Source organism: Rhinatrema bivittatum, chromosome 2, assembly GCF_901001135.1.
Source record: "Rhinatrema bivittatum chromosome 2, aRhiBiv1.1, whole genome shotgun sequence".
Taxonomy (NCBI): Eukaryota; Metazoa; Chordata; class Amphibia; order Gymnophiona; family Rhinatrematidae; genus Rhinatrema; species Rhinatrema bivittatum.
Window position 1 is genome coordinate 32,402,459 of NC_042616.1, and position 25,994 is coordinate 32,428,452.

The 25,994-nt window shown below is 48.2% G+C and overlaps 1 protein-coding gene across 5 annotated transcripts in view; it reads right to left on the minus strand.

Moving 5' to 3' along the window:
- Positions 1 to 8,418: 8,418 nt before the first annotated feature.
- Positions 8,419 to 25,994, minus strand: part of LOC115083763 (gastrula zinc finger protein XlCGF52.1-like) — a 35,169-nt gene continuing 17,593 nt past the window's right edge. For 3 of the 5 annotated variants that reach the window (XM_029587771.1, XM_029587773.1, XM_029587772.1), the window contains one exon: positions 8,419 to 10,838. In XM_029587771.1, the coding sequence (XP_029443631.1) occupies positions 9,571 to 10,838 (1,268 nt within the window). In that variant the 3' untranslated portion in view covers positions 8,419 to 9,570. Of the gene's footprint in view, positions 10,839 to 18,107; positions 18,238 to 25,994 lie in introns of all 5 variants that reach the window. The other 2 variants (XM_029587775.1, XM_029587774.1) reach the window with 2 other exon arrangements.

Below are 25,994 nucleotides of genomic sequence, written 5' to 3' on the forward strand. Positions count from 1 at the left end.
ACTAGGCCTGACCCCAACCCACCCCGCATGCCTACGATCCGACTGCTTACGCTTACCCCTCTTCCTGCACCTGGAATCGCAGGGTCTTTGCTCCTCAGGGCTCCTCTAGGGCTCTTGAGGCGCTGCGGGTCTCCCGTTGTCGGCGTATCCCCGCCTCTTTCCCCCCGGCTCCGCCCCTTCAAGCCTTTACTCTGTCCCGCCCTCGGAGCTCCGAGGGAGGCCAAGGGCGGATCTGCCCTGCGCGCATGCCACACGCCTTGCGCTTACCGGGACCCCTAGCGGGCTCGGAGGGGGGCCGTGGCACTCGGAGATTGACCGGCTCCCCCGCACCCTCTGCAGCGCGGCCTGGCCGCTCATCCACCCCAAGGAAGGCAGGCGCGAGCACGGAGGCTCCACCGGGCGCCTGCATGGCTGACCCGTACGGTATCCTGCCACGCGAGGGAGAGGGCGAAATGCGAGCCGGCACCGTTAGGTAAGGGGGGGGGGACTACCATCCTGCTTGTCCTGGGAGAAAGCAGAGTTGCTTACCTGTAACAGGTGTTCTCCCAGGACAGCAGGATGTAGTCCTCACGAAACCCGCCCTCCACCCCGCGGAGTTGGGTCCGCTTACGTTTTGTTATTTTATTTTTCGCTCGTGCTTTTTGCTACAAGACTGAAGGGAGATCCCTGTGGACAGAGGGATCATGGCATGTTCCGTAATAGGGCTCCGCCTAATGACGTCACCCATATGTGAGGACTAACATCCTGCTGTCCTGGGAGAACACCTGTTACAGGTAAGCAACACTGCTTTGTCTATTAAGTCCCCAATTTTGTGCTTCCATGTCACCATCTTGGGCATGGTCTGCTGTGCTGCCCTGCGATTACCAATCGCTCAGGTGCCCTTTCTTTAACCATTTATGTGCCAGCTTGAGTCTGGTGCAGGAGATCTTTGGGCTCCCCCTGTACTTCTGGTCTCTCCAGTACTTTTCCTCTTTGTAAATCTAGAGGTCGATGTTCAAAAGCCATTTATAAGGGTAACTGAAACGTTATCCATCTAAACAGAAAAATGACGATATTAAATGCAACATGTAGCAGCATAAAATTGGGGGTGGGATGGAGGCCTTTCCGGGAGGAGTGGAGTCAGCCGCATAGGTTATGCAGCTTAACTGGTCAGGATATAGGGCTGTCCTGAAGTTAGCAGGTTATACATAACTGGCTAGTTAGCCGAATATGTTTAGGCAGGTGTATCTGAGCTTGAAAATGGAAGCTGTTTCTGGCAGTTTTAATTCACACTCTGAACAGATTTACTGACTCTACCCATGCCATAACTTTATGTGTTAATTCACACCCTGACAGAGACATTTTATGTTCTTCGATCCATTTTGTTATGATCTTTCAGGGGCCAATCTATGATTTAAAAAGTACAAGAAATTGCAGAGATTGGACACTGGTTTGTGGCTTGTTTTTTATTCTCTGTTAAAGCACTTTTCCATATTAGTAATAGTCTCCTGTACTGCTTGTTGCTGATCTTTTCTCTCTGTGTCAAAGAGCGTTTCCTTTCTGGAGTTCATAAGATGTTATAATCATGGACAACACGTCTGGATATACCTGGAAGTTCTTTTCAATCAGGCCAGTGGCACCCAATAGAATTGGGATTATTTCTGTATCTTTCTGCCACATTTTCTTGGTCTCTGATTGCATCTTTATACAAGGATCGTCTCTTTCTCCATATGAACTACAGAATAGTCCCTTGCCACTGACACTTCTGTCAGCAATACTGTTCTTGTGATTTTTCTCCTTTATCATGATATCCGGTTTTCTGGCACTGAGCTTTTCATTTGTTGGAATGGGAATGTTCCAGGTGATCACAATTTCTTCATTCCTTACAGTACTCTCAGGGTCATAATTCTCAGTGCTTATCTGGATCAGTGACGTTCTACTGTTTACACAATTTCCAGTGGATGAGAAGGGTCACCGATTTAGGTTTTCTGACATCAACACTGGATATCTCTCAACTTTCTAGTTCTGTTTTGCAGAATCTGTTTTATTGTCTTTTTTTTTCCTATGCTAGCTATGAGCTATCTTGTCTGTAATCCACTATCCTGTTCTGTAATTATCAATCTCTCGTCTTTAGGGCTAAGCTCACCTCTCCTTAACCATTCCCGAGTCCGATCTTGATCCACATGGAATTTCTGGATCAACTCTGTTTCTCACTATCTTTACATTTTGGTCAATTGATTGTCCTTGTCTTCTGGTCAGATTCTCTTGTTCTACGAATTCTGTTGCCTCTTTCCCATTATGTGTTGGTAAATTCTCATTCTTTCAACTCTCCAAGACGATCATCCGATCTTAAAAGATGGAAACTAATTTTGGCCGTTTGCTTTCGTACTTCCGCACTTGTTGAGTATTAGGATCTATTGATGATGTTAGGTATGTTTCAAGGCCTTTAATAGGAGTTCTTTATATATAATTATTTTTATAAGGCCCTTACTGCCTTCAGCTCTTGGAACAAATGATCTCGACATACACTGATTTTTATAATGATATGCATGAAGCAGTTTTCATGTTCTTACATCCAAAGGGCTGGATTTTAAAAGGGTTAGGTGCGTAAATGGCCTTATGCGTGCCAGGCCTATTTTAAAAAGGCCCGGCAGCTGCGTAAAGCCCCGGGACGCGTGTAAGTCCCAGGGCTTTGCTAAAGGGGCGGGGCCAGAGGCCTCCAACAGAGCAGCCATTGCCGCTGTGTCGGAGGATCGCGTGCCAGCAAGCTGTCGGCGCGTGCAACTTGCGCTGTCAAAAGGTAAGATAATTTTGGGGGTTAGAATACGGCTGGGGGGAAAGGTTAGGTTAGGGGGGAGGGAACGGGGAAAGGCAGCGCGGCTTGGCGCGAGCAAGGTGCATAATTGTGCACCCTCTTTGCGCGCCGACCCTGGATTTTATAACCTGCACGTGCATGTGCGCGCACCCGGTGGCACGCGCACATGTAGGCCGTGCGCGTGCTTCTTTTAAAATCTACCCCAAACTGTTTAAGATCTTTTCGGGCCAGTCTACTACTCCAAAACTATAGGAAAGTGCAGGAAATGCAAGTCGACTGCTAACCTTGTATCTTATTTCATACTATTAAAGTACTTTTCAAAATCAATTTCATTCACCTCTACTGTTCTTTACTGGTCTTTTCTCTCTGTAACTTGGGCTAAATGTGTGCAGCTCTATCCACCCCTAGATATTTGTATCCACCTTCCTGCTCAAGTTCTTTTATGCTACAATCCTCAGAAAGATGTTTTCAGTTTTGCTTAAGTTGCCTTAGCACATTTATCCAGGGCAAATATCATCCCTGATGTCATCTGAGAAACCAAGCCTTTCCACTAAATGATAATAAGGAGCTATAAATTTTGCTGTCACTATCAGTAGCTCTAGTACTGAAGCTAAGAGTGGGCACCATTTTATCCATTCTCTGTCAACAAGCAGGACTGAATTAGCCATCTGTCATCTGTCATCTGTCAGTGCCAAGCCAACCCATCTCTCTAGCTCAGTAAAATTTTACTAGTGAGCATGTGCAGGACTTCCCACGTGTGCTGTCTTATGAGCCTTTCAGTCTTTTTTTTTGTCTGAGCTTCCGCAGACATGTGTCCTCTCTCTCCACTGTTTTTTTTCCCCGACTCTTGTCTTGGCATTCATTTTATTTTGCTTTTTGCCTCACTGCCTTGGTAGCCCCTTAAACAGCACATTTTAGTGTGCCAAAAAAAACCCAAACCAACAGTAGAACATCCAGTTACAAGAAGACCACACAAAGTGGTTTTAATGATTATGTCTGTAGCTGCAAGATATCCATCCCTGATGGCCACAATATGTGTTACAAGTGTCTGGGACCTGATCACAACTCTGCAAATTGGTAGGACTGGGAAGATGTCCCCTAGAACCCAGCAGAACTGGGCATAGAATATGGTGGAGCTTCGCAGGTCGGTAGATAGGCAGATCTGATCTTCCCGGAGCAGAGCCTCCTCGGTGCCAAGTTAAGCATGGGCTCCTCTCCACCTATGGCACCAGATTCTGGATCTGTCATAGCTTTAGGAATCAAGCAAGGCGCACTGGTGCTGATGTGCTCGGTGATGCATTCCTGAGCCTCTTCTCCTTCTTGGGGCCTGCTGGCGCTGAAGCAGCAGCACCCGTCACCACCATCAATGCACAAGTTCTCAGCTTCCCTGGGCAGTGTAGGCAGGGAAGTTCCCAATGCCATCAGTGCCAGAGACCTTGGGCATCATCGACTCAGAAGTCCACAGTGCAATTGGTGCCATTAACGCCCATGATGAGTCTAGCAAAAGGATAATGCTTAATACCCAGCCACCTCCCTGGAGAGACAACTACTTAGCTAAAGTTTAAGATGTACAACAGAGGCTTAGAAAGCAGCATAGGTGGGAACTCTTTTATATATGTTTGGCAGTACTGATGTAGAGAGAGGGGTCCATTCAATGCTGAGGGATGACATCATTCCACAGGTAATGGCTAATTCATCCTGCTTTCTATAGCAGGGGTGGGTCAACCTTTTTTTTAAAAGAGGGCCATATTACTGGTGCTTAGCGTAGCAGGGGGTGGGTCGTCCCCCCCCTTAGAACTCCTCGAGCATGGGAGGGTGACCCCTTGGAATTCTGTGAGCGGGGGGCGCAGTTACAGTGACAAGTGTACCCTGTAGGGAGAGAAACAAAGCAACAACCACACCAATAAAAACAGTACTTTGACACAATTAATACATAGAATAACATGAAATATTTAAAAAACCATATAAAAATCTTCCAAACACCCATCAAATATTTCTAAATCGACACAGCAAATAATACCCAGTAATTAAAACTAATGAGGATTTTTTTTTTAAAAAAGTCCCCACTTTCCATACCTGGGAACGTTTGATTTCCAGAAGCCCTGAGATGATCATGGATTAGCAGGCAGAGAGGAAGGGGGGCTTGTTGCACACACATGCTCTTTCTTCTTTCACCCACACACATGCTGTCTCTCACCCACCCATATTCACGTTCTCTCTCACTCATGCACAGACACGTGCTCTTTCTCACACTCCCCCCACACAAATATACATGCACTCACTCTCACTTGCTCCCTCACACACACACCCAGGCAGGCGCCCATTCATTCTCACACCTGCACACACCACCCCCAGGCAGGCTCCCATTCATTCTCACACATGCACACACCACCCACAGGCAGGCTCCCATTCATTCTCACACATGCACACACCACTCACAGGCAGGCTCCCATTCATTCTCACACATGCACACACCACCCCCAGGCAGGCTCCCATTCATTCTCACACATGCACACACCACCCACAGGCAGGCTCCCATTCATTCTCACACATGCACACACCACCCCCAGGCAGGTTCCCATTCATTCTCACACCTGCACACACCACCCCCAGGCAGGCTCCCATTCATTCTCACACATGCACACACCACCCACAGGCAGGCTCCCATTCATTCTCACACCTGCACACACCACCCCCAGGCAGGTTCCCATTCATTCTCACACCTGCACACACCACCCCCAGGCAGGCTCCCATTCATTCTCACACCTGCACACACCACCCCCAGGCAGGCTCCCATTCATTCTCACACATGCACACACCACCCACAGGCAGGCTCCCATTCATTCTCACGCATGCACACACCACCCACAGGCAGGCTCCCATTCATTCTCACGCATGCACACACCACCCCCAGGCAGGCTCCCATTCATTCTCACGCATGCACACACCACCCCCAGGCAGGCTCCCATTCATTCTCACACATGCACACACCACCCCCAGGCAGGCTCCCATTCATTCTCACGCATGCACACACCACCCCCAGGCAGGCTCCCATTCATTCTCACGCATGCACACACCACCCCCAGGCAGGCTCCCATTCATTCTCACGCATGCACACACCACCCCCAGGCAGGCTCCCATTCATTCTCACGCATGCACACACCACCCCCAGGCAGGCTCCCATTCATTCTCACGCATGCACACACCATCCCCAGGCAGGCTCCCATTCATTCTCACGCATGCACACACCACCCCCAGGCAGGCTCCCATTCATTCTCACACATGCACACACCACCCCCAGGCAGGCTCCCATTCATTCTCACACATGTACACACCACCCCCAGGCAGGCTCCCATTCATTCTCACACATGCACACACCATCCCCAGGCAGGCTCCCATTCATTCTCACACATGCACACACCATCCCCAGGCAGGCTCCCATTCATTCTCACACCTGCACACACCACCCCCAGGCAGGCTCCCATTCATTCTCACACCTGCACACACCACCCCCAGGCAGGCTCCCATTCATTCTCACACCTGCACACACCACCCCCAGGCAGGCTCCCATTCATTCTCACACCTGCACACACCACCCCCAGGCAGGCTCCCATTCATTCTCACACGTGCACACACCACCCCCAGGCAGGCTCCCATTCATTCTCACACGTGCACACACCACCCCCAGGCAGGCTCCCATTCATTCTCACACGTGCACACACCACCCCCAGGCAGGCTCCCATTCATTCTCACACGTGCACACACCACCCCCAGGCAGGCTCCCATTCATTCTCACACGTGCACACACCACCCCCAGGCAGGCTCCCATTCATTCTCACACGTGCACACACCACCCCCAGGCAGGCTCCCATTCATTCTCACACGTGCACACACCACCCCCAGGCAGGCTCCCATTCATTCTCACACGTGCACACACCACCCACAGGCAGGCTCCCATTCATTCTCACACGTGCACACACCACCCACAGGCAGGCTCCCATTCATTCTCACACCTGCACACACCACCCACAGGCAGGCTCCCATTCATTCTCACATGTGCACACACCACCCCCAGGCAGGCTCCCATTCATTTTCACTCATATACACAAGGACCCCCCAGGCAGGCTCCCATTCATTGGTTATGTTTATTATTTCTTGATGAGCTGCATCTTATTACATTTGTAAAACAGAGCGATGTACAAATTAAAATGGCGTAAATGGCTAACAGTAAAACTAGCTATAAAACAAATTAAATATCAAATTATATCATGCAAATTAACATAACCAGTGCAAAACAGCAACCTTGTTAAAGAATAAAATAATAATGCAAACACTGTAAAGTAAAAGAGTAAAAGGAAAGAATTAAAACAGTAAATAAATTCTAAAATGTACAATAAAATAATAATAAACAAGCAGTAAGTTAAAAATTAAGTGGGATCAAGGTGAGGATAGGCTTGCAGATAAAGATGTGCCTTCAGATATTTCCTGAATTTTAGGTAAGCCTTTTCTAGGTGGATGCTAAATGGCAAGGAATTCCAGAGGCAGAGGGATAAAAATGAAAAACACATTTCCCAGGATCTTGCAAAATATATTTCTCTTATCGATGGTAATACTAAGAGCTCCTGCTGGGAGGACCGTAATGAGTGAGTGGGCAAGAGCCCCAGGCAGGCACACAGTCACCCAGACAGGCATCCATCATTTCTCACACACACAGAGACCCCCAGGCAGACATCCATTCATTCTCTCTCTCTCACACATACACACTCGCTGAAGGCAGGCCCCCATCTCTTTCTTTTCCTGGCAGCCTCGGAGCCTCTCTCAGTCTTTGCTGCCATTGTCACTGAAGCCGAGTGCCTACTGTGGAGGAGCCATGCTGACCGCTGCTACTGAAGCACTTCTGTTCCTCCTCACCGCAGGCTCCGCGGTACTCGAAATTCATGGGTGTAGCACTTCCTCCAAGTTGATCTCATGCATTGCGAGACCAGTATAGAGAAAATGCTATCCTCGAAAGCTTTTAATACAGTCGATGATAAGATGGGCTCAACTGCAACTTTATTTCTTCAGCTGCCAGTGGGTTGGTGTCCACTGGTGGCTGCATGGGTCTCTCTGTCTTTCAGCGGGATGGGGGGGTCCACCGGCGGTGCACACAGATGATTCTAGTGGGGTTGTGATGCACCTACCCTTCTTGCCACACTGGCCACCCTGCTCCGGACATCATCGCTGACACCCAGATTCATATCATCAACAAAGACGTGCAATGTCAGATCATTATGGATGACATTGTTCCAAGGTGCCAGCGGGCCAGATATAATGGGGCAAATTGAAGAGGAGGGCTGAAAAAAGTCTATTGTTGGGCCGGGTTAGGCCTGTGGGCCGAGTTTGCCCACCCCTGGTCTATAGAGAACTCAATTTCTGGTAAGCAAACTTGTTGTATGAATTATTATTATTATTTGTTTTATCATTCTTTAATAGTACTGTTCACCTTGCTGAGATTTCTTCCAGAAGTTAAACAAAGAGGTCATAAGAACATAAGACATGCCATACTGGGTCAGACCAAGGGTCTATCAAGCCCAGCATCCTGTTTCCAACAGTGGCCAATCCAAGTCATAAATACTTGGCAAGTACCCAAACATTAAATCTCAAGCTACTATTGCTTATTCATTAATAGCAGTTTATGGATTTTTCCTCTAGGAACTTATCCAAAACTTTTTAAAATCCAGTTACACTAACTGCTCTAACCACAGCCTCACCATGTGAATGCAGTCAGCAAGACCTGCTGAGAGAAATTTACTACATTTAATATTTCTTTCACCTCAGACATCTCTTGTGTGGATTCTGTGGTCTCATTCATATGGACACTATTGTGTGCTGCTAAAGTTGATTGCTTACAATAGCTTTTACCAAAATCAGGACTTGTAAATGGTTTGTTTCTCATATGAAACCCTGATGGGCTTTTAAATTTGCTATCAGATTAAAACATTTACCACAATCAGGGCATGTAAATGGTTTCTTTCCCACATGGAGCCTCTGATGGGCTTTTATACATGTAAAGTGTTTACCACAATTGGGAAATGTGAATGGTTTTTCTCCCATATGGATTATCTGATGGATATTTACATGTGATTTCTGAGTAAAACATTTACCATAATTTGGACATATATAAGGTTTGTCTCCTGTATGGGTCCCTCTGATGTTGTTTTAAATTTGAAATACAAGTAAAACTTTTACAACAATCTGGACACGTAAATGTTTTCTCTCCCATATGGGTCATCTGATGCTTGTTAAATATGATATACAAGTAAAGCTTTTACAACAGTCGGGACATATAGCTAGCTTGTCTCTCATATGGGTCCTCCAATGGTCTAATAAAATGATAAAGAAGTAATGCTTTTACCAGTCTGGACATATGACTGGTTTCCTTCTTGTATGGCTAGTCTGATGAATTTTTACACTTGATTTATGAGTATAACATTTATCAAAATCTGGACATGTATATGGTTTGTCTCCTGTATGGATCTTCTGATAGACTTTTAAACTTAATATATGGGAAAAGTTTTTACCACAATCTGCACATGTAAATGGTTTCAATTCCATGTTTTTTCTGATGTATTTTTAAATTTGATATGAGTAAAACATTTACAATTTCTACATGTAAATGGTTTTTCTTGTGTATGGTTCCGTTGATGAGTTTTTAAATATGATATACAGGTAACACAATTACTACAATCAGGATATGTAACTGGTTTATTTCTCATATGGGTTTCTCTGATGGCCTATTAAACTTGATATATCAGTAAGGTTTTTACCACAATCGGGACATTTGGCTTGTCTTTCGTATGGATCCTCTGATGTTGTTTTAAATATGATATACAAGTAAAGCTTTTGCCACAATCTGAACATGTAAATGGTTTCTCTTCCATATGGATCTTCCGATGGACATTTAAACTTGATATCTGAGTAAAACATTTACCGCAGTCCGGACATATAAATGGTTTCTCTCCCGTATGGATCCTCTGATGAGTTTTCAAATATGATATACGCGTAAAACATTTACCACAATCAGGACATGTACCTGGTTTGTCTCTCATATGGGTCCTCTGATGGCCTATTAAACTTGAAACATCAGTAAATCGTTTATTACAATCTGGACATGTGAATGGTTTCTCTCCCATATGGATCCTCTGGTGTTGTTTTAAATATGGTATACAAGTAAAGCTTTTACCACATTCTGAACATGTAAATGGTTTCTCTTCCATATGAACCCTCTGATGAACATTTAAACTAGATATCTGAGTAAAACGTTTACCACAAACTGGACATGCAAATGGTTTCTCTCCAGTATGGATCCTCTGATGGGTTTTTAAATACGATACACAAGTAAAGCTTTTACCACAATCAGGACATGTAGTTGGTTTGTGTCTCCTATTGGTCCTCTGATGGCCCATTATACTTGACATACCAGTAAAGTTTTTCTCACAATCTGGACATGTAAATGGTTTCTCTCCCATATCAGTTCTGGAGTGTTTTTTAAATTCCCATTCTTTCCCACACTCTGTACATAAATGTGACTTCTCTCCTGTGTGGGGCTTCTCAGGTTGTGCTACCTCCATTCTTTGACTGTATTCTTTGCCGTATGACTCCTCTTCTCTGTGCACCTTCTGGATCTCTTTTAGATAAGTAATTGAACTTAACCTCTTACTATTTTCAATATATTTAAAAGTTTTCTCACTTGTGTGTCTTATCTGGTGAGAGATGAGCTCACCAGTTTCTTCCCACAGTGTGCACGTAGATAAATTCTGTTCTGAACTTGTCTGGATTATAGTGGTAGTTGTCACATTTTCAGACTTGGTGTCTGTATCTCTTCTGGGCTTTGCAAGGATTTTAATTTCCTTGTTTGAGTTAGACTCACTCCTCCAGTCTCTTTTTCCCTCTGATCCCTGGATAAACATTTCTTTGTCTTTCTCTGGAAGCATCTTGTGTGTTTCCTGGTTCTCAGCGCATCCCATCTGGTGTTTCTTATTTTCATGTTTGATCCCATAACCTGCTGGGTAAGAAAGAAAGTGCAGACATTATTTCATATGTTGGGGGCACAGGAAAAGTTCTCTGACTCCAAATTCAGACCCTCAAAAAATGGAGTTTTGGACGGACCAACCCCTGGTGTATCTGAGCATGGCAAGGTAATGAAATAGTGGATGAGATGTACAGGCAGATCTCTGAGGAAGAGCCAATGAGAGGTGTTTGCTCATAGAGGATCTGTTAATCCTTCCTTTATGTTCCTTTAGCTTCAGCCTGGGATAAGTCAGTGTTTGACATTTTGGGGATTTAAAGAAGGGGCAGTGGAACATCTTTTTGAATGGAGAGGGGCATCAAAGGTCATGCTCTGCCCTCAGCTTCAACACCCCCCTCCCGCTACTCCCACTGCCAATTTCTTATTTTATATTACATTTGACGTCATTCTCTCTTTACATCCATTCTTCACATTTTATTTTATTTATAATCCACCTTTCAGCCACTTCAAAGCAGATTACATTCACGTAATCTGTAGGTATCATAAAGTATAATCAATCAATCCTAGATCAACCAATAAAAAGCTTGATGCTAAAAAACCAGACATAGTGGTAAAGGAGAAAATGACAAAAATTGCATCATGAATAGAAGTGTCAGTACTAAGGGACTATTGTGCACTATGTATGAAGAGAGAGAGAAGATCATCAAGGACCAAGAGATGCAATCAGAGACCAAGAAAGTGTAGTGGTTTGGCACAACGCAAGTATCAAGAAGAGCTCTAGCAGTAACTGTGAGAGATTGAGAACTGTACCTCAAATTCTGTAAATATATGCACCACCACCACTACACACACACATCCCTCCAACAATGGGGCAAAGTAAGATATCTCCCCCCTACAAATTTTTGTCATTTAAGTTACAGAAACACAAAATTCTTCTACTACCAGACATTATGAAATAATACAAAATCCTGGAAAAAAAATACTAAAATACTCAGCACATTATGTAGTAAATTTGCCACACTACAGCAGCACTAACTCACTACACTCCAAAAGAAAGAATTCTACCTAGAAAAAGATAGCTCTGCAAATATTACCCCAGGCCCTGGAACACCAATACACCTCCTATTAGGAAAACAAAACAAGCTGGACTGCTATGGATCCCTACACAGAAGTTACATGCTGGCAGAATCCCTCGCCTCAGTCACACATAGAACACAGACAGACCATCAACAAATACAGAATAAGGTGCCACAAATTAGGTAAGGAAATGCACAGACAAAAATAATAAGCCCCAGAAAGCCAGATACTGCAAGCAATGTAACATGGGAGATATAGGGCCTCATTTTCCAAGGAGTTACCACGCGCGATATGGCTGTACCGCGTGCGGTCAATTCGCGAACCGCGATAACAAGCATATATCGCGTTTCGCAAATGTAAATATGGGATAATGTATTCAGGGGGTGGAGTTGGGGGCGGGGTAAATGTAAAGTAGGGAGGACGTATCGCGTGGCGCGAAACCCGCGGCGGTGTTAGCGCGGCTCCTAACACGGCCAATAACTACAACCCTTTCAAATGCGATACAGTCTATCGCGGCGCACAGCACGCACCGCGCTAACATCGCGTTGAACGAAAATGTGCAAAACCAATCCCCACAGACCTACAAATGTACAGCTGGCCAATAAAAAGGCCTGTTCTTAGTAGGTGAATGTGCTCCACACATTCACAGTGTATGGGGCAGGTGCACCCCATGGCTGACCAGGCCCAACGCAGACGCCAGGACGTTGGTCGACGTCGCCATCGTTACAGGCAGCGGATCTATCTGCCACGAACCTCATTGCTGGGTATGCCAGAGGATGTAGTCATCAGCAGATATCGCCTCAGCGCTCGTGCCATCATGGAACTATATGGAGACATACGAGGTGCCCTTGAGGCCCGAACCCGAAAGAGCCGTGCCATCCCCGGCCTGACCAAACTCTTGGCCGCCCTGCACTTCACAGCAAGTGGCTCCTTCCAATCCATGGTAGCTGTTGTGGGTGGGATGTCACAGAGCACCTTTTCCCGGTGTCTGCACCAGGTCATTGCAGCAGTTATGGACCGCATGCCTCGCTACATAGCATTCCCGCGCAACAGACAGGACCTGATGGACCTGAAGCGTGGTTTCCATGCCCTTGCCCGCTTTCCGAATGTCATTGGAGCTATTGACTGCACCCATGTGGCCATCGTTCCACCCCGTGAGACGGAGGCAGCCTACCGCAACAGAAGGCAGTTCCACTCCCTCAACGTGCAAGTGGTGTGCGATGCTGGAATGCGGATCCTCTCGGTGATGTCCAGGTTTCCGGGATCAGCGCACGATGCTTTCATACTCAGGCAATCAGCTCTGTTTCGCAAATTTGAAGATGGCCTGTATGGCGATGGTTGGCTTGTAGGTAAGATCCACGTTAACATACATATAACATATTTGCAATGGTCATCTCTGTAATGGGACACAAAGGTGATGTAGATGCCTGTTGGGATGGAGTCACAGGTCCCCATCACAACAGACCTGAGTGGCACATTGGGTTAGCAAACGTGGTGGAATGGCTCAGCCACCCAACCACTTCCTATTGGCTGCCAAGCACAAACTATACAGAAGGCCCTGTAAGGCCTGTATGTGCCATGGCTTGCTCACCTCACTGCACAGGTGGACAGCCTACACATATTGGGTGTAGCCATGGCTACTGGCAGTGTGCAAGATGAATCGAGACTTGTCATGTAAGAGCAGCTCACATCCACAGGTGTTAGTGAGGCCCTGACGTTCCTGAGACCTTGCATGAACATCTCTACTCAGTTGTGCACATTGAGGGGCAGCCAGTTGACACCATGTATGTTGTTGGGTAGGCATACCTACAGAGAAGGTGTACTTGAGCACATATGTCAGTACACAATGACTGGAGTGCATAATGCATATGATTTGAACACAGGGATGTCATCTGTAAGGACAGTGGTGTAATGCACCAACCGCATACACAGAGCTGACATACATCTCACTGTTTAGGGGCCCTTCACGTGCTATAACGCCTAATAGCCACACACCAGCTGTGTGCCAAAGCAATCCTGACGCCAGACACATAAGGTGTAGGGAAACTGGAATGGGCTGCCTCGTGCCATCCGGTTCGACTGCATGTATTGAGCACATACACCCATGGGACACAAACATCAGTATGTGTAATCTCTTCCCTATGTCATTGCTACAGGAGACGCAGCCTATGGATGCAGGCCCTGGCTTATGACCCCAATCCTCCAGGCTGCCACAGCGCGACCGCTGGCCTATAATGAGGCCTTACGTGCTACACGCTCAGTCATCGAACGTACCATCGGCCTTTTGAAGAGCCGCTTCCGATGTTTGGACAAGAGTGGGGGAGCGCTACTGTATGCCCCCCCCAAGGTTGCTCGGATAATCCTGCTTTGCTGTGTGTTCCATAATGTGGCTCTTCAGCATGGAATACCTGTGGCTTTAGCTCCAGACCTCAGACCTGATCCCCCATGTGCGCGTGCACGACGGCATGAAAACACACTCAGGGGCAGCCAGGTTCACCAACACCTTATACAGACACACTTTTAAGGTTGGCATGGGGCAGAACTCTGCCCCGGAAGGCCTGTTCGCCCACCGATGGGTTAGGAAATAGGTTAATGTGCAGAGGTCCTTTCAGTCTGCTACGTGCTTCACCTGCTACGTCTGTCCAGCCAACAACTGTTTGGGGTGCTGCCCTACCACAGAGGATGTAGGCCATAATAGGGTGGGGAAGCGCTGCCTCAAGCCTCTGCTGAGGTGCTGTATGTGTGATACCTATTCTGTGCCATTGGGCTAAGCACTTGCTACATACTCTGGGTTGCTGTGCAGTGCACTTCTGCCATCCAAGGTGTACCACACACCTGTGTCATTCCAGATATGGCACACATTATCTGATGGGGTTACTCAGCAACACAGTGCACCTCAGAAGCAAGGAAGAGCTAGCTGGCCATGCATGCTCCTGGAAGCAGCACACACACACACACATGCTGTCAGACCCCTCATGATATAGATGTCCCCTGTTGGGACACACAGCCACCATTTAATGCAGGCCGGACATACTCCTGTCATGACATCTCACCTGAAGAAAGTGTCAGCAGTGCTGGCTGCACGGAGCTGTGGCATGGGGCTACCCAGCCACATTACGCATTGGTTGCTACAAAGGTGATGGGCTGACTGTTGGCAGCCACCTTGCGGATGGGCCCGTGACCGGCAGCACAGCTGATCGGCCAGGCTAGCAGAGGAAGGATGCATGCATGTGTATACTGCTCTATGGAGTGATAGATGGCCATTACTGAAGTGTGAGCCCTCACCAGAGGACTGACAGGTGGAAGGCACCATGCTGCAGTGCCCCTCAATGTGGCATCAGGTGCCCTTCCAATGTATATAAGGTGCAGAAAGTAGCAGGCTGCAATGTATTCAAACATAGAGATCTGTGCCAAATGGCGATGCGGCTCTCCGGACTGTAACAGAGTGCCTCTTCGGCCAGGGCCTCAACAGATGGGCTGCACAATCACCCACAAATGGGTCACAGCTACACAAGGTCACAGCTACACAAGGCGCTGATGTGGATGTGGCTGTTACCACGTAACCCACTGCGGTTTGGTCAATAGCACATAAGGCATGTTGTGGACAGTGGAAGCACCTTGGACCATCCAGTTATACCCCTACAGCACGCTCCGGGTGAGCAGACACACAGTCATTGACGCCTGTGCAAACACAAACCATCATCATTATATAGGCTCTACCACTGCCCTCATCACAGCCGCCGTACTGCTGAGTATGACGACTAACTCATGTCACTAATGACACATGATCACACAGGCCTCCAGCACAGGTCCTGAGTTGTCAAGAAAGGCCGTCAATACTCACATGTGAAATTGTCCATAGAGCCGAAGCCTTTGGCTGAACCCACATTACCCATATCTTGCCGATATGGAGGTGGCAGAATGCCGACGGAGGTTGCACAGGGTGCAATGTCTGCATGAAGGGGTTCAGACGTACGGCTAGGCAGGTGATGAGGTCTATTGATGTACGGGCCACTCTCCCTTCCTAACATGTGTATGACCCCTGTGCGGCAACAAACGTGGGTGTGGAATAGGAGGAATCGGTGAACAATGACCGTCTGCTAGATGTCTGGATAGAGGCGACCAGCCTTTCAGCACACAACCTATGCGCACCGTGTTCCAGAGCTCTTGGGTACACCAGCACGTGCATGGGTGTGAGTGATGATGCAGTAGTTGGTACCCATGACTGTACAGCCACAGCGGTTTCCACGCTTGCTACATGCAGTGATGGGGATGACAGCGGGTCAGGCCGGGTGACAAACTAATGGCTGGCTCTATCATCATACTGGAAGCATTTGTGGCTCATAAAGTATGTAGGATACACTGCCCTGTCGCCCTCATACTGTACGGTACAATGGTACACTGGGCAGGAAGGTGACCAATTGGGATGATGTTTGGTCTGCGCTCTGACCATAACCCTGCCTCCCCCCCAGTCTGGCCACAATATATGCAAACCCATCCCACCCAGCTTGTGTGAATGGCACAGGTTGGTGTGTTGCCACTATATGACAATGATGGTGTTGGCCACTGCAGCACCCCATACCAGGATGGCATCTCGGGGTAGTACAGGTGGAACCTAGGCTCTGCAGGACACACACCCCTCACCACCATCCACTCTTGCTTTGCCCCTCAACCATGATACCATGCAAATGTACACCTGGAGCCTACATATACTGTACCTTATGAGGGTGCACCCGTCTGGCAGCATGCCACCTGGCTGCACCCAGCGATGTCCTCCACAAGGGTATATAAGGAGGGCCAACGGTGCCATGAGCCCCTGCCATGGCTGGCCACAGTGTTCAAATACCTCACACTTGGCCAAGCACATGTGCATCCTTAACAATTGTGCTACCTGCTGCACCACAGTTGTGTGGTCCTGGTGTCGCAGACGTTAAACAGGCTGCACGGTACATGCTGTATGTTCTGACATGGCTACCTGTTCTTAATGAGGTGGAATGTATCAGTGAAGCAAGATGTGCCTAAGGGTGCAGACAAATACCATCACAGTGTTCAGTGTTGCACTTGGCCTCTGCCTCAGTGCATACACAGGCCACACAGTGCCATGGACATGGAGGCAACACCGTACACCATGTATGGCAAGCGTTCGACAGGTGACAGCTTCCTGATGTCCACGTACAGTGGAAAACCATCATTCATGGATTGTGTTCTCCATGGGTGCACCAACAGGGTCCTTAGTAATGGCATGAGTACAGAAGTGTGTGAGACCCAGTGATACAGATCTTCATTATAATCTACTGAATTAGAACAGGACAACAATCATTCACATGCTGCAGAACCCCAGTGTACTTCCCTCCCTACAGGTGTGCTGGTCAGAAGGTTACAGCTAACCAATGTTGCTCACACATCATTATCAGCAGAACATTACTGTTCCCACATACTGAATGACCTGTGGCACTGCCTGACAGGCCATATGTGTAGGAGACCCCCTTTACCTTGCTTCCCAAGTATGTAGTGCACAGGAGCTGGTGCACAGTGGTGGTACCAGTACTGCTAACTGCGCTGTGTGCAAGAATATAGGGAATATGGGCCACACATGGGCCTACATGTCCCTCCGTGTGACATAGATGCACCCATATCGCTACGTTGGGAGGGTAGGCGTCCCATCCACATGATGTCCCTCAAGAAAGGCTTGCAGGTACAGGAGCTTCACGACAGGGTTTGTAGCACAACGGGGGTGAGGTGGGTACATAACCTGATGGTGACACAGGTCACACAGTCTGTGTAAAATGTCTGCTGAGAATGATGTGTGAGCAACGTTGTTTACCTGTAACCGTCGCAACTGCACACCTGTAGGAAGGAAAGTCCACTGGGGTTCTGCAGCATGTGAATGATTGTTGTACTGTTGAGGGACAGTTATGTCTAACGAATGTCTGTCACAAGTGACAGATACCTGTGACTGCCCTGTACTGGTTAGCCAATCAACATGCCCTATCACCAAGGACAGTCAACCTTGGGGAGTGGCTTGCATATGTGTGTGTAGCGACCTTACATATGTGAAGCCACTGTAGGACTGTGGACCACACAGACACAAGGGTAGCCCGACTCTGGCCGAGTTTCGCCGTTTCAAAACGGCTGCCTCAGGGGCTTACAATAATCTTCTTGAATTCATTAGTTATATATCGACTAAGAATATAATGTGATCATATAAAGAGCTGTATGATCTCTGACCACTGTGTTTGTGCATCAATATGGAATGGCCTCGTCATCATGGGTGGCCGCCTCAGCCCTGGTGGATCCCTGCTCGTGCCTGGGCCCTCCCAGCTGGCATCAGAGGGCTGCTGCCTGGGACCAGATGGCTCTGTAGGGAGATTGGGGAGAAAGAGGATATACCGCATCAGTAACACAGCTTTTCTGTTATATTAGTGTTATGTCAAACAGGGGCCGTGAAGAACAAACAAGCAGTCCGTCTTGCGCACCGGTTCTGAACGTTCCAGATACCGTACTAAAAGCCTACAGATGTTTAAGTGGCCTAGAAGGCGGTAGTATTCTGTGTCCTTGCGTCTATCTAGGGACAGTAAGGAAATGGACTGATTCAGGTGAAACTCCGAGACTACCTTTGGCAAGAAGGAAGGAACAGTGCGAAGCTGTAACGGGACTGAGATTGGCTGCTGGTTTCCACTAATTTTCTTCTGGTTCACAGTGTTTCCAAGAAATAAGATATTCTAGCCTGTTGCATCATTTCCGCAAGTCCAAAATTTCTTGTACTTCATAGAGTGTTTTTCTTCAGAAGACAGTTCAGTGGGCTTTGGAGAGGACCAGAGGCTTTAATAAGGAGGCATGAAATACGTTGTGTACCCTTGAGGTAGCAGGGAGTTTAAGTTGGTAGGTTACCGGCCCAATCTCACGTGAAATGGGCCCATGAATCGGGGTGCCAGGTGGAGAGAAGGAATGTGATGGCATAAGTGTTGCGTACTCAGCATACAAGATCATCCACAGCAAAGCGTGGGACTGGCCTGCTCCTGGCATCAGAGATTATGTGGCTGGTCCGTGCCCAGAGATTTTGGAGTTCTTGTGCTGTCAGTCAGGCTGCCGGACATGGCACAGAAAGTGGAAGAGGTAATGGAATTCATAGATCCCATCCGTAGATCACATGGAAAGGGGAAGAGACTGTGGTGCTGCACACATGATTATTGTGGGAGAATTTGGCCCACAGGAGGATGGCCCAGTCATCTTGACTTTCGTTGGCATATAGGCATAGAAAGGTTTTAAGGACTTGATTAATCCTCTCCATTTGCCTGTTGCCTTGCAGGTGGGTAGGCCATGGTAAAATTAAGCGTAATGCTGAATTTCTGGCAGAGCTCCCTCCAGTACAGGGCCATAAATTGGACGCCGCTGTCAGAAAGGATATGTGAAGGCAGTCCGTGTAACCTGAAGACATGCTAGACATCTTGGAGAACATGTCTACAATGACCCATTTCATAGTGAAGCCATGTAAAAGAGGGAGATTCACAATGAAATCAGTGGACAGGTGGATCCAGTGTTCCATGGGGGCTGGTAATGGTTGTAGCAGCCCCCAAAGTCAAGCATGCTTAGGTTTATGCTGCACACAGACAGGGCAGGCGTCCACCTACTTCTTCACATCTGATTTCACTTGTGGCTACCAATAATGGCATTAATGAAGGTTGAATGTACAGGTTACCCAGGGATGCCCTGCCAGGCGAGAGTCGTGAGCCCATTTTCACACTCTCTCTTGTACCCTCTTGGGCACTACTGTCTTCCCGTGGGAACTGGGATAGTGCATGCGAGAATAATTCTTGCTTGATCAATGATGCCACAAGAGCTTTCCTTAATGTCCTCTAATTGAAAGGATAGGGAAAGCGCATCTGCTCTTAAGTTCTTGGTTGCTGGTTGGTAACAAAGCTCAAAGTTCAAAGGGTGGAAAAAGAGTGACCAGTGTACCTGTCTAGGGTTCTTGTTGGGCTTGTTGTTGATCCTCCAGGTTTTTATGATCAGTCATAGATTGTGATCCAGTGCTTGGCTCCCTCTCAGAGATGATGCCACTCCTCCAAGTCCAGCTTTACTGCTAGAAGTTCACAATCCTCTAACATGTAGTTCTTCTCAGATGGGGAGAATTTCTTGGAGGAGAAGGAGCTAGGTAAAAAGGTCCCTTCGGCACTGTGTTCACTGAAGACAGACCCAACCCTGAGGGTCAAGGCATCTACCTCCAGGACGAAGGGGCGCTCCGAGTTTGGATGTTGTAGACAAGGTCCTTGCAAAAAGGCCTGCTTACAGGCCAGAAAGGCCTCGATGACTTCTAGAGGTCAATTCTTAGTGTCTGCACCTTTTCTAGTCAAGGCCATGAGCTGGGTGGAATAGCCTGGAATGAATTAACAATAGTAGTTCATGAACCCTGGGAACCGTTGTAGAGTGCGTAGATCGACTGACTGGTTGAGGCTAATCTAGAATAGCCTTCCATTTCGCAGGTTCCATCAGGAAACCTGTGCAAGAGATGATGTACCCCAGGAATGGGAGTTATTCTTGCTCAAAGAGACATTTTTCGAGCACAGTGTAGAGCTGGTGGTCTCAAAGACTTTGAAGAACTTGCCTGATTTCCCTTCGATGAGATTCCAGGGATTGCATGTAGATAAGAATATCATCTAGACAGACTATTATGGAGAAAGGTCTCGAAAAATGTAATCGATCATGTTTTGGAACCTAGTTGGAATGCTACACAGCCCAAAGTGCATAGCACAGTATTCATGGGGTCCATCCATATGAAAAGCCGTCTTAGTCATCCCCTCGCTGGATATGAATGAGATTGTAAACTCCTCATAAATCCAGCTTGGTAAAAATCTTGTGGCCTTGTATACAGTCGAAGAGTTCCGAGATAAGAAGACGTGGATAGCGTTTTTTTTAAGTGATGGTGTTAAGGCCTCAGTAATCAATATATGGCCAGAGTGTTCCATTCTTCTTGGCTACAAAAAAGAAGCCTGCCCCCAAGGGAGAGGAGTATGGTTGGATAAAGCCTCTTGCCAGGTTATCTTTAATATACTGCGACATAGCCTTGGTTTCCAAAGGTGACAACAGGTAGATCCTTCCCCTCAGAGGCATTTGGCCATGGAGAAGATATTTGCCATAGTCATATGAACAATGTGGTGGCAGGGTTTCAGCACTTTTCTTGCAAAAGACGTCCACGTAGTGGGCGTATTGTAGAGGCAGACCTGGTATGGTAGCTGCGAGAGTCAAGTAGACAGAAGGCTGTACTGGAGTGAGGATGTGGGTAGCATAGGAGGGGGCCCAACTGGGCAAGTGCCAAGGAGGACCAATCGATTGTCATCTAGTGTTGCTTCAGCTAGGGCAACCCTAGGATAATGGGATTAACAGCATGAGGGAGTAAATGAAATGAGATAGTCTTGGTATGAAGAACACTAATATGAAGAGAAAGAGAACTAGTAGTCTCCATGAGCTGGCTAGGAAGAGGATCCCCATAGACTGAGGATATGGTCACTAAGTTGCTTCAGAACTATGAGAGGAATACAGCATTGTCGGACCAGGGCTTGATTAATAAAATTCCCTCCAATGCTGCAATCAAGGAAGGCTTCGGTATGAAACAGGCCTTGTTCCATGGGAATTAAGACTGGGACCAACAGCTGGGGAGAGGAAAATGTTCATCCTAGGGTTGCCTCCCCGGTCAACCTTAGGCACAACAGTTTTTCTGTTTCTTTTGGTATTGAGAAACCATGTGCCCCTGACCGGCGCAATTGAGACAGAGCCCCAACTGCCTTCTCTACAGTTTCTCCTCTGGAGACAGCTTTTTTCTACCCACTTGTATCGGCTCTTTTGGGACTCTAGGGGCAGGCACCGGGGCTGGAGTCAACGGGTGATGGAATCAAGGAGCCAAGGATCATCGATTGCCCTTTCTCTCTCAAGCCCTCTCCTGGAAGCGTCAATTGATTCGTCTGGCCAGGTCAATCAATGCGGCGAGTGACCGGGGAACATCTTGACCCAACTCATCTTTGATTCGGCCGCAAGCCCTTGAAAAATATGGCAGTGAGACTGTCCTTTCCCCAACACAGCTCGGAGGCGAGCATTCAGAATTTGATAGCATATTCTGCCAGTGTGCAGGACCCCTGGTGGATCTGAAGCAGATCAGCAGCCAGGGAGGAGGTCCATCCAGATTCCTCAAAGTCCATGAGGAACTGCTGAAGGAAGTTGGGGAGATTTAGGAGTAAAGGGTTTTCACATTCCCAGAGGGGAGAAGTCCAGACCAGTGCCATGCCACCAAGTAGGGAAACTATATAGGTGATCTTCGAGTGATCCATAGGGAAGAGACTGGACTGTGGCTCGAAGTGCATGTAGCACTGGCTAATAAAGTCATGGCATTCTTGGGGCTTGCACATATAGCGAGGAGGTGCTGGAAGCTGGGATACCGGCCTCAATGTGGAGAGCCCATCAGCAGAAGAAGGTGCTAATGGAAGTGGAATCGGTGCCGGAGACACAGTGTTCATGTGGCAGGTGAGTCGTTCTAGTGCCGCTGTTACCTGGGTCAGCACACCTTGCTGTTCCTGAACCCACTGGGCCAAGCCAGGGATGATCTGGAGTGAGGACAAGACCACTGGGTCCATGGTCTCAGCAAACTGTCAGATTTGTGGATCCTTATTGCTGTAGTAGGTCCTCACCGACAGCTGGCAGACCTATAGGAAAAAGAGATAGATCGGGAGCTTCACTTATACTAGTCCATTTCCCCTTAGGTTCAGCCCTCAGGTTCTGGGGACTGGCAGAGCTTAGGCAAGAGTCTCTCAGAAGAAAGCTAGAGCGCAGGTCCAGAGTCGGGCTTGGGTCCGAGGCAGGCAGCAGGCAGGAGCAATCAATGTCTAGGCTGAGGTCAGAGGCAGGTAGAAGGCAAGAGTGGTTGATGTCCAGGCTGAGGTTAGATCCAGGAGACAGTCCGAGGGTAGGCAAGGAAGGCGAGGAGAAGGACAGGTAGGAGCTAGAGGAGACAAAGCACGTTGGGCTGGAGAGACGAGCAGAGGCAGCAACTCATACAACGGAGCGAAGGTGATCAGTTGCTGAAACATCAATTGTGCTCATATCTCCCAGCACCACCAGAAGAGGTTCCCCCCATGGGGCCTTTAAAGGTAGACATGCTTCATGCACACCTAGGGGGAAGCCTGGACTCAGCTCTTTGAGTGGGAAAACTTTTTCTTCTCTTTCCGAGTCCCGTCGGCTTTCTGTATTTTGGGGTTAGTTATTGGGCGTTGCGGTAAGTCATTCGTTGTTCGTGGTCAATTACTGATGGTGCTGCTTCCTAGTAGCCGCCGGATATCAAACTCGCATCGCATTCTTTTTCCCATGGCGTCATCCAGCTTCCGCCATTGCCCCCAGTGCCCCAGGACTATGTCCCTCACAGATCCTCATGAGGTCTGCGTTTTGTGCCTGGGGGCGTCGCATGATATCCGGGGCTGAGAGTTTTGTGTCCAGATGACTCTAAAGGGCCGTCGCAAGTGCCTTGATAAAATGGAAAAGCTGTTTGGCGCCAAAAAGTCAGAACCCTCAACTTCGGCATCATTGACCCCAACCCCCTTGGTATCTCCTCTGCTATTGGATACCTGGCTGTAACTGTGTGTGGGGGACCATCCGATGTTGATTTCTTCTCGTTCCAGCTCTGGATCCTCGCCATCTCCTTTGGCTCCAGGTAAAGACTGGGCTGAGCATTGAGAGAAATCGAGAAAACATTGCCATCGATCCTCGTCATCACATACGTCCGACCAAGGGAAGGCACCAGCACTGTCTGTACTGCCTTGGAAGCTGACCTGGGCTGAGGAAGCTTCACCTTCCGTGGAACCCGAGGGGCCATGGTGATCCCCACCGATTCCGGTGAAAGGCACAGATCCCCCTTGCAGTTCTGGGGAGGATCTGGTTTCGCCGCCTCTTCCTCCTCAAGCTGTCCTCTTCTCATCAGCATTCAAGGAGGAGCCATCTCCTCCTGAGGAGAGGTGTAAGTCTCCGCCAGAAGACTTTGTTCATGAGAGCTATGGCGTAATCGGTGCCTTTTCAGCTCCTGACCGAGCAGGATTCCAGGCATAAGATGCTGGAAGCCCTGCAATTTATGGACACTCCAAAAGAGGTGATCGCAGTACCAGTCCATGACATCTTTAAAAATTTGGTCGTCCAGCTATGGGAATACCCCATTTCCATCCCACCAGTAAACTGGAAGACTAATACTATCTGATGCCACCTACCATGGGATATGAATGACCCTGGCTTCCACACTAGTCGGTAGTGGTGGAATCCGCATTAAAGATAGCGAAGAGATTGTGGACTCATGCTTCGGCTCCTCTGAGTTGTGAGCACAGAGCCCTGGATGCTCTGGGAAGAAGAGTGTTCCAGGTGTCCATGTTGGCATCCCGGATTGCATGTTATCAACTCTATATGAGCCAATACTCCAGAAACCTCTGGAAACAAGTACAGGATCTGGTGGAGCGCCTTCCACAGAAATTTCAGGAAGATTTCCTGAAGGTGGTCCAACAAGGCCAGGAGTGTGACAAACAAGAGGTCTGCTTGGCTTATGATGTGTTTGAAACAGCGGCGAAAGTGGCAGTGGCAGGCATTGGAGCTTGAAGCATGGCCTGGCTTCGGGCCTCTGGCCCGAAGTACAAGACCATCTTGCAGACCTGCCCTGTACCGGGGAGAATCTCTTCGGAGATAAGATCAAAGAATCAGTAGTGCAGCAGAAGGACTACCATGAAACCCTCCAGCAGATATCTGCCAGCAACTCGGTCCTCTGGAAAAAAACTGTCAAGGCAAACCTCAAGACGCCTCTTTTACAGGATGCAGAAGTATTATCCACTGGCTACTAGGGCGAAACCCCAGTGGGCGCCAGCTAGGTCAAGAGTAAGGCAGCCATGCACCCCTCGACCGCACCTGGCCCCATATGAGAGCCTTGCCACGGGGTTTTGACTGGCAACGAGGGAGTTTAAGCCAGCAATCCAAGCCAAGTAACGAACCTCCAATGGGGGGGGCCGTCTACAAATCTTTGCTGACAGATGGCTCTCAGTTACTTCAGACCAGTGGGTCCTTATCCATTGGTCGGCAGGGGCACAGACTGAACTTCCAATGGGCCCCTTCACAATCTCCTCCGTGCCTCTTATGGAGGCCTGCGGCAAACCAGCAAACATTTTGACTAGAGCTCTCCACCCTCTTAATGGCTCAAGTGGTCAAGCCTATTCCACCAAATCAGCGGGGTGACAGATTCTACTCCAGATATTTCCTGATTCCCAAGAAAACTGGAGGCCTTCGCTCTATCTTAGATCTAAGGGTGTTGAAAAATTCTAAATGGGCTCGGGTGCCCTCAGGACTGGGGACTGGCTTTGCTCCCTCAATCTCAAAGACACTTACACTCATATTGCGATCTCTCCCTGCCATCGGAAATACCTCAGTTTACTGGTGTGGGAGGAGCACTATCAGTATTGGGTGCTGCCTTTCAGCCTTGCATCTGCACCCCGTGTCTTCACGAAATACTTGGCAGTAGTGGGAGCTTATCCAAGGAGGCATCGGGTGCATGTCTTCCCCTACCTAGACGATTGGCTTGTCAAGTGCGACGCCAGGCAGGGAGCGTTATACTCGCTCCACTCCACAATCCGGATTCTGGAGGCCTTGGGGTTTCTAATCAACTACCCAAAGTCCCAGCTGTTTCCATCGCTACAGGCGGACTTCATTGGGGCCAGGTTCAATACAGTCCAGGAGAAGGCTTTTCTGCCCTAGGACCGAGAAATGACCCTGGTGTCCCCGGCAGAATCAATCTCACGCAGCCACCAGGCTTCTGAGCACCAGATCCTGCGTCTTTTGGGGCACATGGCGGCAATGGTCATGTCACTCCTTTTTCCCGATTACACATGTGCAGAGCACAGTGGACATTGTGCTCTCAGTGGAGTCAGCCCACCCAGGACCTTCGAGCTTGCATCATAGTCACCACGCCACTTGCAATCCTTCTTGTGGTGGGAGACCCTGTCCAACCTAGAAGTGGGAATGCCTTTCCAGGTTTTTCCGCCTCAGGTTGTTCTCACTACAGATGCGTCCCATATGGGCTGGGAAGCCCACATTGCAGGCCTCAGC